The following is a 14,361-nucleotide window of genomic DNA, read 5'->3' on the forward strand; positions in this document are numbered from 1 at the left end:
ACTAACTCTAAATCTGCTAGCAAAGAATATTTTTTTAAATAAATAAAACGACTGTGACAGCTGAAAGTATGTTTGTACTCTAGCTGAACTAGTATAATTATAGAAGAGAAAAAATCCACAAATAACTACTGCATAATAAATATTGGACAAACAATTTAATCATTCCGTTCCCGTTTAGTGGAAATGTAAACACAAATGACATCAGTCTAATTAGGGCAATGAGCCAAGTAATCTCAGTTACATCCTCTGATGATCTTAACTTTGTGGCAAATGTAAACACAGTAAAGATTTATTAGTTAAATTCCCTTCATCTAGTCGAGATTGACTCCAGAACATACACACCTCCCCCCCCCCCCCCCCCCCCAAAAAACAACAACAAAAAACCCCTGTTTACACATACACTTCACTAATAACAGTTGAACCTGCATTAACACTATCTTGCCTTCCCTACCGGCATTGGTGGTGTCGTGGTTAAGCCATCAGACATAAGGCTGGTAGGTACTGGGTTCGCAGCCCAGTACTGGCTCCCAGCTAGAGCAAGTTTTAATAGCTCAATGGGTAGGTGTAAGACCACTACACCCTCTCCTCTCTCACCAGTGACCAGCCTCTAATAACTAACACCTGTACTAGAAAGACAGCTAAGGTGTGTGCCCAGGACAGCGTGATTGAACCTTAATTGGATAAAAGCACGAAAATGTTGAAATGAAAATGCCTTCCCATTTTACAACTTCATTTCTTAATGATGCAAAATACAAAAACAATTGCTCTATTAATAAAGTTGTGTGTTTCTCATAAGCCTTAAAATTAGTGGGAGGCAGACAGCACAGTATCCTTTCTCATAATCAAATTCAGAAGCAAATTTTGCTTTCCATCTCATTTTTGATAATATTTAAGATAAATAGACCCTTTTTTTATTTTCAGAAGCGATAATATAAATCTTTTGTTTTTATCCAGTTTTTTGTTAAAAAGGTTACACCACAATTTATGGAATTGCTTCTCAATTTCCAGCATTTGCCCTCATCTTGAAATCTGAGAAGCAAAGATTGTTTCCCACTTCATAAAATGAATTCCACCCCTTGTTTTCACTATCAATGAATATGGTTAACCAACTTAATAAAGTTTGTTTTGTGTAATGACACCACTGGAGCACATTGATTAATTAATCATCGGCTATTGGATGTCAAACATCTGGTAATTCTGACACGTAGTCAGTAGAGGAAACCCGCTACATGTTTTCTAATGCTGCAAAGGATCTTTTATATGCACTTTCCCAGACAGAACAGCACATACCATGGCATTGGATATACCAGTCATGGTGCACTGGCTGGAACGAGAGATAGTCCAATGGGCCCACCGACGGGGATCGATCCCAGACCGACCGCGTATAATGCGAGTGCTTTACCACTGGGCTACATCCTGCCTTAATAAGAACACAAGTCTTCTACCATGTTTTGTCATACATTATTTTAGATAACAGTGGAGAAAGCTTCCCATCAAGGCATAATAATTTTAAAAAAATGTATACAACTTAAATACTTACGTGAAACCTTTGTTGTGAATGGTGAGCCTGCAATATGCTTGTCTGCGAACTTGACGGTAATGGAGTACTCGCCCGGTGCAGTCGGAACATACGAGACAGTGCAGGTTCCATTCTCATTGTCCTTGCATTGAATCTCTGTCTTCGAAGGTCCCTCAATGGCGAGCGACAGTCCACCTGGAAGGAAATATTTTTTTTTTTTTAACTATGCACTCAACTCATTCTAATTACGGTTACATGTATATGGTGTTGGACATATGGTTAAGGACCACACAGATATTGAGAAAGGAAACCGGCTGTCGCCTCTTCATGGGCTACTCTTTTCAATTAGCAGCAAGGGATCTTTTATATGCACCATCCCAATCCACTTGGACAGCAACAAATCAGTTTATTTTAGTGTTACATGGTAGCATTGACATGTAAACAAGCATTCTGAAAGTGCTGCTAAAGCAATACATGTCCCTTATGATTGCACTTTTTGCTTAGCAGCAAGAATCTTCCCTAGCATATGCTTTTGTTTTTTGGTACTAGCTAGTAGCAATAGTGAATTATAGTTCATGAAAATGAGAAACCTGTAAGTGCAAAACGTTAACGTAGAGACAAATAGAAAATACTACATGAGTGGCCGTTAGATACCATTTATCTTACAAGTTGTTTTAACATGTATCTAATGAGCAAGTTATGAGTCGTAAGATGAATGTAGTATTCTATTTCTTACATATCCTGAAAAAACATTTAAAAAATAAATTTAAATGCATTTTCCAACTAACATTATGAGTTGTAAGATGAATGTAGTATTCTATTTCTTACATATCCTGAAAAAACATTTAAAAAATAAATTTAAATGCCTTTTCCAACTAAAACCTATTTACAGCCCTGTGCTTGTAGTTAACTTGTGAATCATAGACTAATCAATTTAACCATGCTTTTTTTTCATTGGATGGTTAGCGCACATACATATGTTAACAACTATGTATTATCAAAAATAACAAATTATATTTTCACCAACGGGTGTGTAAGAAACACAAATCTTAACATCTGTTATCTCTCCTTTCAACTTCATTCAGGTGAGACAATAAAAACCAAAACCAAAACTCACCTGCTCCAGCATCCTTTGTGTTGATGGTGAAGTAAGCCGGTTCGTTGACGACACCGTGACTGAGACCAGGACCGTATGCCGTCACATAGCCGCTGTTCACTGCATCCACGTGGAAGAGGAACGGACTTCCTGTAAACAGAAACACTCACAGTGAAAACACCAAATACATATACTGATGGAGAGAAATAAAGGATCACACAAACACCAATAAGTATGCCCCCTTCCACCTTTGAAACCAGTCACTAGTGATGCCAGAGGTTGTAATCAGTGGGGGAAATGTGTGTGAACGTTTTTGATGACTGAGGCACTACTAGGTTTTCAGTTCAGTAGCAGGAAAGAACGACTTGTAACCAAAACCCTCATCCACAGTTGAAAAGTTTGTTTTGTTTAACAACACCACTAGAGCACATCGATTAATTAATCATTGGCTATCGGATGTCAAACATTTGGTAATTCTGACTCATAGTCAAAGGAAATCTGCTACATTTTTCCTTTAGTAGCAAGGGATCTTTTATATGGACTTTCCCACAGACAGGAAAGTGCATACTATGACCTTTGACCAGTTGTGGTACACTGGTTGGAACGAGAAAACACCCAATCAGTTAAATGGATCCACTGAGGTGATTCGATCCTGTGATGCAAGCACCTCAGGCGAGCTGTCAACCTTCATTCATTGTGTCAGGAAGTTAACAGTTATTGACATTCAGTCTCATATTACCAACATTAAATCCCACATTACATGTACATCGTAGTAATTTATACAGACATCACAGTGCTGATAGTAACTGAAATTTCATCTACAATACCAAATATTTGAAATTTGCCATGGCAATCAGCAGTACTGCCGCTAAAAGCTGTAGCAAAATTGATGTGATGGAATTTTTATCATCATTGGGCATTTACTTTCTTATCTGTACTACATTTCCGTTGCAAAATTATTTGAATTTATGAGAAATGAACTAACCTTCAACAAAATGAAGGAAATTGAACTAAACGACCTTTTCAGAGAACTGAACTAATCTATAATATAAACTAGGGAAAAGCGAACTTGCTGACCTATAAATTGAAGGAATTTTACCTCACTGATCTATAGTACAACAGATTGATATAACATGAACTTTGAAGGAATTTGAACTGAACTATAAAAGTTCACCCAGTGACCTATAGACTTAAGGAATTTGAATGTATATATAACACTGAAATAAAGTTATCTCAGGAATTTGAACCAAATGACCTATAATAAACTAAAATAAAGGAAAATCACTAACCTATATAGATCTACATGTATAATACAAATTTTTTAAAAACCTACAGACTGAAGGAATTTTAAATAACTGATCTATATAACCTACTGAAATATTTAGGGAACTTGCTGAAGGAATTTGACCTCACTGACCTTCAATAGACTGGTTGTTGTAGTGAACATGCAGCTCATGAAGACCAGTCTCAATTGGCTGGTAGCGAATTGTCACGGTTCCATCCTGGTTGTCGTCAATCTTTGGGTAGGCCTTCTTCCCAGATGGCATAACGATGAATGCTGCACACAAAACAAATTATTAACATGTTAAATTTGAAGAAAAACATTATCTGCAAAAATTATTTTAACATGTTAAATTTTTAAAAACATGATCTGCAAAAACAAATTTAACATGATAATTTTTTTTAAATCATGATCTGTATTATAGATGATATTTAAATTATTTTGAATGAGGCCTCCATTAAAGTGACAGACCCTAGTTTTTAAACACTACAGCTGGTTTTGCACCTAACATTAAAGTGACAGAACCTAGTTTTTAAACAATAAGGTATATTTTTCACTATTAGAGCTGTTTACAATAATTGAAATCATGCATTACTTTTATTGCACAGATTATCCATTTCTGTACATCCGAAGTGTTTCTGGTCATCCTATCATTTTTTTTTTTTTTTACCGCAAATACCTCTAAGGAATAACTGTTTTGAAGGCAAGTTTTTAAAGGGTAAAAATTTCCCTGTTTTAACATCACTGACTCTTATTTCACTCTGCTGTAACTTTATCCAAATGTGTTACAGGTTTGTCCATTTCCACAGGTTGAAACTAGGGTCTGTAACTTTAAAATCTCTTCCATAAATTCCACAAAACATGTGAATGAAGCAAGCAATATAGAATGTAGGTCACGAAATATTTACCTGAAGTGCTTTGCATCAAGTTCTATTAATAACACAGGAAATATATTACTGCATCAAACTGATAATGTCTCAAATGTAATCTATTCATAAATGATAAAGTGGCACATATCCATAAGTAAAAAATAAATAGGAGAAAATTAACTGCACTTGTTATACTTTACTAGGAACATACTAATACAGCTCAGCAAAGATGGAAAAACACATACTAGTATGTAATGAAACTCACTGCCCAACATGTGCACTGCACAACTTATTTTTGTAGCTGTGTTTTTTGTTTTTGTTTGTTAAATTCCATGACCCTAATTTCCAAGGTGTATATTTTCCTGTTTCACATAAAATGCATTTAGAGCATAAAAAGTTGAAGCAAGACATTGTAGTAGTGTGTAATTTAATAGTAAAAGAGTTTTATCAGCTGGAAAGGGAGCAGGTCAACTTGCCCGAAAACACACTCACCCCTTACCAACTCACCCCAGCGGTTGGTCAACTTGACCAGCACTGTTTAGTCAATACTCCCAAAACTTTTTACCAACTCACCCCAGTGGGCCCACTCCCAAGGAACAGTAATGTGTATGTCTTGAGACAAATGTAGATGTGTGGATAAAACTATGATATTTATGTATGTATTATCACTTCTGAAAATCACAAGTTCTCGATTTATTTGAATTATACAGTCAATAATAAAGTAAGATGGAAAGCAAAAGTTGCTTGTATAGTTGATCATCAGATGGCACATGGTGCATTATGAGCAGCATATCCTGCCTGGTCTGGTGTTTATAAAACTTGAAGAGACTCAAGACTGTAATAGAGGCTGAGACTTTACTGTCCAGACAACGCCATACAAATTGTATGCATGTTGTGTCATTAAAGATTGAGTCTTGACTCTAAAAAAATTTATATGCTGTCTGCTCCATGTCAATTCCAAAGTCTTAAATTAATATAAATCCTGCTCACCTGAGACAAAGTTAAAGATGGGTCCAACCGGAATACAGAAGTCAACAGGCAGGAACAGGCCTTGTCCACTAGGTGGTGCCGAATGAACACTATCAGCTGAATCAGGAACGATAAAATCTTCCCCTGGTCCGACCTGAATCAAAAACATTTTTCTTTTAAATTATGACTTTCTCCTCTTCTTTTTTTAAAAAATTATAACTTTATCTACACCAAAGTCAAGTTCCAACTGTACACCACAAAGGTTTTTTTTCTATTATTAGTTGTTTTATGAGTGCAAAAAATTAAGAAAATTTTCTTCAGTTTCCTGTGTGTATGAAACTAGGAGAGTGTTACTTCCATCGATATCATGCACACACGCTCACATTTTCCTCAGTATTAGTCACTAAGTTAACAGATAATAGCTGCCAGTCAGAAAGTTTCAAAATTCTAGTGATAACAGGCAAGCATTTCAGAAATTCGGGTAAAGGATGAACCTGCTAATTTTATCGCAATCTTGTAACCTGCAAATGAGATTCAATCCATGGCTAACATTCATCAAGTTACCTAAATTGGCCATCTAAACAACCCATGCAAGCTACAAATTAATGAAATGGAACCAGTCGGTGTGTTAATTTTCTTTCTAGACTCAGGATAATTATGCTTAAAGTCACAATTTGAATTTCTTTGATCACCTAGGGAATGGAATGTACTGACATGAAATGTAAAATACACCTGCCGCTAACTGATTTGAATATACCACTTTAAAGTAAGTCAGGAGATGCAGTTCAACAGTGGAGCACCCACCACAGGTGTGATAGGTTTTAAGATCAATTCATGCTAATGGAACAGAAAGATTTTAATTCTATGAAGGGGCGGATATAAGACTTTGTAAAGGAAGTGACAAAATTCTAAAATGGGCATTCTGTGTGTCGAAGGCAAATAAGATGGATATGATGATGAATGAATGATGAATCACAAAAAAAAAGTAATTGAAAATGGGCAAGGTGGTCACAGGGCCCATGTGTTACCATGGTTACTGCAACAATTGTCTAGAAATAGGTTATAGTAGGTATTAATGGTTTTATCTAGAGCTAAAAAAAAAACACCCAGAAAAACAAAACAAACAGAGATGGGATGTTTGACACCCTCTCCTTAAAATTATAGAGAAGCATCTTTAAACTTAAAGGGACACACCCTAGTTACGTTATCTGTTAACCATTACGGCGTTGTTTTTCGCTATTAAACCCCATTTTTCACAAATAAAATTGCACTTTACTTACATTTTATTATTTAGAATACACATTTCCATTCACCTTAAGTGCTTTTTGGTAATCCTGATGTTTGTAAAACCACGAACTGCATTTTTTGCAATTTTTCACAAGACGCGTTGTCGAGAAAAAACCGTTAAGCAAGTGAGGTCCAATCTATTTTTAGAGGGGATATTTCCATTTCAATGTCACAGACATTGGTATGTCACGTGACTTATCATTTTGGTTCGGTTTGTTTTCTCGTGCACGGTTCGCGCAATCAACATCCGATTTGTTGTTGTTCATTTGTGAGATTTTTCTTCACAGTTCGTGAACATTTTCAGTAACAATAAAGTTCAGACAAGTAAGTGTCTCAATACAAAACGTTACAAACCCTTAAAACCAATAATTTTGCTAAGTCTTACGATATCTGGAGAGGGGATACAACCAGGACAGAACAGTTGGAACATGTCCAGGAGAGGTGAAACGAACGCACCCCATGTCTGTGAAATTTGTCGTGACGTAGGCATTGTTGTGCTTCGAGCGACATCTACCGGTGACATCAGAATACTAACTTTCAAAATTATTTCAAGCAATTGGGACATGGGGATTCCCATGGTATTTATCGATATAATACCTGCTTTTTCACTCCATTTGATAAAAACGTGATCTAAGTGTGTTACAGGTTTGTAGATTAACCAAATTATAATTTATTTTTGCTGGATGGAACTAGGGTGTGCAGCTTTAAGACTCAGAATATACCTTATATGATCCTATCTTCCCCTCCCCTCCCCCCCCCCCCCCCCCCCCCCCCCAACCAATTAATGAACTTTTGATCTTCCAGTGCCAAAAGCAATCATTATTTATATACAACACACATGAATGCCCATTCCACTTCAAAAAAAAGAGAAGTTTCTGCCACAGCCCTGAGTTGCTTCCCATACACATTGCAACACACAGGCTCTTGAAATATCTTGGCATGGATGTAAAAGTTTGATAATGTTTACACTGTAGACTTTTTTTTTCTCTCTTTTTTTTCAAACAGGCAAACTACTGCAAGGTCTTATTTCAGTTTCCCCAACTCCTAATTGACACGTAGCACTTGTGTCTAGATTTAAGATATTACTGATGATCATAAAAAACCCAAGAAGCCACTGCAGAGTATCAAGGTTGTACTATACCAAATAAAATCCCATAGGCGACCATGTTAACATTTGTGTTTAAAAACACTACAGATATGCAATATATTAATCTAACTATGACCCATAAAAATCAGTACTACAACCCTTACCTCAAAGTATTAACTGAAGAAAATGGTACCTTTTAAGGCTCATTTTCGATATAACTCAATGTTTTTAGAACACCCCTAGTTTCACACAAAATTTTAGTACTTTTTTTCTTTTTTTTTACTAGCCTTGGTGGCATAGTGGTTAAGCCATCGGACTACAGGCTGGTAGGTACAGGGTTCGCAGCCCGGTACCGGCTCCCACCCAGAGCTAGTTCTTAAGGGCTCAATGGGTAGGTGTAAGGCTACTACACCATCTTCTCTCTCTCGCTAAACACTAACAACTAACCTACTGTCCTGGGCAGACAGCCCAGATAGCCGAGGTGTATGCCCAGGACAGCATGCTTAAACCTTAATTGGATATAGGCACAAAATTAAGTTGAAATAAATGAGTACTTTTTTTAGGTACCCCATACATGTTTCAAGTACTAGATGAAATAAAAGCTTCTTTTTTTTGCCCAGATGGAAAAAAATATTTCCCCCAGATGAAACATTTTTTTTTAACAACAAATACTGTCACATTTATCACCAATGGCAGGACGTGTGGTATTAACTGCTCTATCAAAAGTTAGGTGTACTTCAAACTTTGATAATCTTGACATAGTCTTAAGAGAGGAAACCTGCTACATTGTTCCATCGGTAGCAAGGGATCTTTTACATGCACCATCCCACAGACAGGACAGCATGTATCATGGTCTTTCATATACCAGTCATGGTGCACTGGCTGGAATGAGAAATAGCCCAATGGATCCACCAACAGGCATCCATCTTAACCTGATTGTGCATCAGGTGAGCACTTTATCACTGGGCTATATCCTGTCAGGGCATGACACCACCATTTGTCATGTCTTTACTCACTGTACAGGCCCACTGGAACTGGGGCTGTGCCACCCCCATCCACCAACACCACCATTTGTCATGTCTCTACTCACTGTACAGGCCCACTGGAACTGGGGCTGTGCCACCCCCATCCACCAACACCACCATTTGTCATGTCTCTACTCATTGTACAGGCCCACTGGAACTGGGGCTGTGCCACCCCCATCCACCAACACCACCATTTGTCATGTCTCTACTCACTGTACAGGCCCACTGGAACAGGGGCTGTGCCACCCCCATCCACCAACACCACCATTTGTCATGTCTCTACTCACTGTACAGGCCCATGGAACTGGGGCTGTGCCACCCCCATCCACCAACACCACCATTTGTCATGTCTCTACTCATTGTACAGGCCCACTGGAACTGGGGCTGTGCCACCCCCATCCACCAACACCACCATTTGTCATGTCTCTACTCACTGTACAGGCCCACTGGAACAGGGGCTGTGCCACCCCCATCCACCAACACCACCATTTGTCATGTCTCTACTCACTGTACAGGCCCATGGAACTGGGGCTGTGCCACCCCCATCCACCAACACCACCATTTGTCATGTCTTTACTCACTGTACAGGCCCACTGAAACTGGGGCTGTGCCACCCCCATCCACCAACACCACCATTTGTCATGTCTCTACTCACTGTACAGGCCCACTGGAACTGGGGCTGTGCCACCCCCATCCACCAACACTACCATTTGTCATGTCTCTACTCACTGTACAGGCCCACTGGAACTGGGGCTGTGCCACCCCCATCCACCAACACCACCATTTGTCATGTCTCTACTCATTGTACAGGCCCACTGGAACTGGGGCTGTGCCACCCCCATCCACCAACACCACCATTTGTCATGTCTCTACTCACTGTACAGGCCCACTGGAACAGGGGCTGTGCCACCCCCATCCACCAACACCACCATTTGTCATGTCTCTACTCACTGTACAGGCCCATGGAACTGGGGCTGTGCCACCCCCATCCACCAACACCACCATTTGTCATGTCTTTACTCACTGTACAGGCCCACTGAAACTGGGGCTGTGCCACCCCCATCCACCAACCCCACCACCACCACTCAAGGCTGAACATGTATGTATTTTGTCCTACTCTATTTAAATAAAGGTAAAAATAAGGCTTGTGCTCCCACACTAGAACTTGTGTCCCCATAACCCCCACCACTAGATATCATTCCTATAGACCTGTTATAGCAGTTTAATGAAAACAAATCACATCTTCAGTGACAGAAATAAGCAGAAATGTTCACTAGTCCACCCGACAAGTACGTTAAGAAATCTACTTGTCTGCCAATGTGTTCACTTGTCCAAATAGGTGGTTTGTTTTATTCAAGTACAAGGATGATGTTTTTGATTGCTCAAAATGAAATTGCATTGAACATTTTGACTTGTTCACTGGACAACCATTGAGGTACAGTTTGCTTGTCCAAACAAATTTCCACTTGTCAGGACAAGTGCTTATTTCGAACACTGGTCTTTCTACAGAACTGGGCTTCTTGTCTATGCACTTATCATCTCCAATTAATCTAGAAATGAGAAGGGAGTGTGAGAAAAAACCAACATTATTATGTTGTCTAGCAGAGGTTCATTTTCACACAACTCTTACAGAGATCAGCATTGGAAATCAAGCTGCTGGCTATAAATACGGAACAAGTGTAGTTTTTATTCCAATAGCTATCATCTCGAGCCATTTTCTCAACGGGAAGTGAAGAAAGGTTTTTAATGACTAGGTAGAACAGAAGTGCAGAACAAATATGGGTACAAAAGAAGAGGGTGTTTAGTAATGTTTCTGTTTACACAATGCAAAAAAACGTTATACCTATCACTCAGCAGTAAAATAAATGGTGGTTAATCATTAAAAAAAAAAAAAATTAAAGGATGTTTGTTTAATGGCACTCCTACATGTATTTCACCATTTAATTACTGGTAGTGGTTATAACAATATTGGGAATTTTTCTCGACTTTGCATGAAAAGAAAACCAAGACATTTTCTATTAATTTTCAAGTACACTGAATCAATTATTTGTTAAGACAAAATTATTCTATGATTCAAGTATGCCTGTTCTTTTTGGCTTAAATCTTGAACTATGCTCAGAAAACCCCCCAATAAAACGTCAGTTTTGTCAGAAATGCTTCTGTTTTTGTTTAAATTACAGATATTGTCAATTATACTCAAATAAAAATATTTATCACTTCAAAGTCAGCAATTAAAAATTCCTTCTCCAGCAGAGGAGCGGATATAATTTTATGTGCGCATATACCACAAAGGTTTTGTTCATGCCTGTTAACGGCTTAACCTCTGGCATTGCCAGTGACTACACATACAACCAGGCCAGGAGGGTCCTTCTCAAGGAATTAAAACCATGCAGGAAGACAGCATTATTATTTCAAGGTATCTACATAGCACAATTATGAATGTTGGCTGTAGAAGGCTTCTGAATTTCAGTGTATGTATAACTCAAGTGTTTACTACAGAAACCTCTATTAGAGACCTATGTAAATACATGTATATGCTCAGCAAAGTGCAGAATATAGAAACCTCTATTAGTGACCTATGTAAATACATGTATATGCTCAGCAAAGTGCAGAATATAGAAACCTCTATTAGTGACCTATATAAATACATGTATATGCTCAGCAAAGTGCTGAATATAGAACCCTCTATTAGAGACCTATGTAAATACATGTATATGCTCAGCAAAGTGCAGAATATAGAAACCTCTATTAGTGACCTATGTAAATACATGTATATGCTCAGCAAAGTGCTGAATATAGAACCCTCTATTAGAGACCTATGTAAATACATGTATATGCTCAGCAAAGTTCTGAAATACTCAGAAGAAAATAAAACAGAACAAGGAAATTGCATTCAAATTAGTTAATTACTAAAAAATTATGTTCAAAGCTGGACCAGTTATACAAAGAGAAATTTATATTTAACATTTATAAAGATCAGTCTTTGATCTGGATGTAAGGCATTTCTTTTTTGTTACAGGAAATAATTTGTCACTTTCTGATACAGGCTGTTTAAGTTTATAGTTTCTCAACATTCCAACTGAAAGAGAATGATCTGCCAAAAATGTCTGGCACACTGCAGATTTATAAATTGAACACTTGATAATATCTCCATGGAGAATAACAAAATTAAACAAAGCATGTGTTATGACAATTATGATAATGATTCCAAGATCCATACATAGATAAACTACTGAAAGTCTCAATATGAGATTTGTAAATATATATTAAATGTCTGAGGTTTTTTTGTTTTTTGTTGTTGTTTTTTTTTTGGGGGGAGGGGGGAAGGGTGGTGGGGGAGGGGTGGTGGAGAGAGGGGATGTTGGGTTTGTTGTTGTTGTTGTTTTAGTTTTTGGGGGGAGGGTTGTAATTTTATTTTAAGTTTAGAAACAATTATAAATTCAAGTTTAACTTTTAGAAACAGATAAAACAAAACAAAATTTGTATTTGGGAGTCTGAAAATCTAACATTTTAATTTTTAAAAATCCTAAAACATATTTTTATGTTCTAGATTTAATAAAATAATGACAACACGCTTCTTCATAAGCTTTCTTTCTTTTTAAAAATTTATTTACTTTTATTCTGGCCATTATTTTTAGTCTCTAATTCAGAATATTTGACCGAGTATGTCATTATTCATTTGTCTTTAATTCAGAATATTTGACTGAGTATGTTATTATTCATTTGTCTCTAATTCAGAATATATGACAGAGTATGTCATTATTCATTTGTCATTAATTTTTGACCGAGTAAGTCATTATTTGTTTGTCTTTAATTCAGAATATTTGACCGAGTATGTCATTATTTGTTAGTCTTTAATTCACAATATTTGACCGAGTATGTCATTGTTCACTCACCGTCTGTAGCCACTGTTCATATTCTTCTGGTGAGACAGCCTATAGGTAACACAAACAAACAAACACAGGTTGTTAATCATGGCACAACATGCAACATGCACATTCTAGGTAAATTTAACCAGTAGGTTCATTTGCATACATGTAGTTCTGTGCTTATAAAACAATTCGGAGTGTAAAAACTCGGCTCAAATAAAACTGGTGTGCTTAGATTTTAAAAAGGTCCACTAAACTAAACCAAACAAATCCACCTTGGACATATCCCCAGGTATGCCCAAACCAGAACCAGGTTTTAACACGCACATGAGAGCAAGCTGTTGTAGCATACGACTGTCACAGGCACATGAGAGCAAGCTGTTGTAGCATACGACTGTCACAGGCACATGAGAGCAAGCTGTTGTAGCATACGACTGTCACAGGCACATGAGAGCAAGCTGTTGTAGCATACGACTGTCACAGGCACATGAGAGCAAGCTGTTGTAGCATACGACTGTCACAGGCACATGAGAGCAAGCTGTTGTAGCATACGACTGTCACAGGCACATGAGAGCAAGCTGTTGTAGCATACGACTGTCACAGGCACATGAGAGCAAGCTGTTGTAGCATACGACTGTCACAGGCACATGTGTCAACATTCACTGGCTCCTCCTTCCAGAACAGGAATTCCAGGGGTTGGGAATGGGGTGTGGTCACATTAAATGTTTGTTTTGTTTAACGACACCACTAGAGCACATTGATTTATTAATCATTGGCTATTGGATGTGAAACATTTGGAAATTCTGATATAATCTTAGACAGAAAATCCGCTATATTTTTCCATTAGTAGCAAGGAATCTTTTATATGCACCATCACATAGACAGCCAGGGTGGATTTAAAAATTAACTTTTTAAACAAAATCAAGGCAGTCTCATATTGTGCTTGGCAAGCATCACAAGAATTTTCAAATAAAATTTATTAAAAATATTATTGCAAGACGATCATTTTCCAAAAGAAAATTCCTGACGAGTTTGGAAGGGACTGGGAGTTATTACTAGTTTTTTCCTGGCAAAACCTGGGTTGCACCTCCAGTTCATTTTCTACCATTACTATCCACTGTACGAATTGTCTGAGTCTCGAGTCTACACTCTGGGCCGAAATTTAGGTCTTACATGCATGTAACTACATACATTTACAATGCTTAAAACACCTGCATTTAAGAAAAACAGGCTTCGTAAATTTGGCCCTTTGTTTTTATAAGCACAATCATTGTACACACATTTAACAGACACTTTAAGGTCCATGCTGTTTCATCATGGTAAACACATCACAAATGCATGAACATCTACATTTAAAG

At 37.6% G+C, this 14,361-nt stretch overlaps 1 protein-coding gene across 3 annotated transcripts in view; it reads right to left on the minus strand.

Moving 5' to 3' along the window:
- Positions 1-14,361, minus strand: part of LOC121369132 (filamin-A-like) — a 144,839-nt gene that overhangs the window by 25,445 nt on the left and 105,033 nt on the right. For 2 of the 3 annotated variants that reach the window (XM_041493998.1, XM_041494001.1), the window contains 5 exons: positions 13,031-13,069; positions 5,757-5,889; positions 4,033-4,173; positions 2,637-2,765; positions 1,541-1,714 (listed from right to left, as the gene is read on the minus strand). In XM_041493998.1, the coding sequence (XP_041349932.1) occupies positions 1,541-1,714; positions 2,637-2,765; positions 4,033-4,173; positions 5,757-5,889; positions 13,031-13,069 (616 nt within the window). The remainder of the gene's footprint in view (positions 1-1,540; positions 1,715-2,636; positions 2,766-4,032; positions 4,174-5,756; positions 5,890-13,030; positions 13,070-14,361) is intronic. The other variant, XM_041493999.1, reaches the window with a different exon arrangement.

This window comes from Gigantopelta aegis, chromosome 3 (genome assembly GCF_016097555.1).
Source record: "Gigantopelta aegis isolate Gae_Host chromosome 3, Gae_host_genome, whole genome shotgun sequence".
NCBI classification, from domain to species: domain Eukaryota; kingdom Metazoa; phylum Mollusca; class Gastropoda; order Neomphalida; family Peltospiridae; genus Gigantopelta; species Gigantopelta aegis.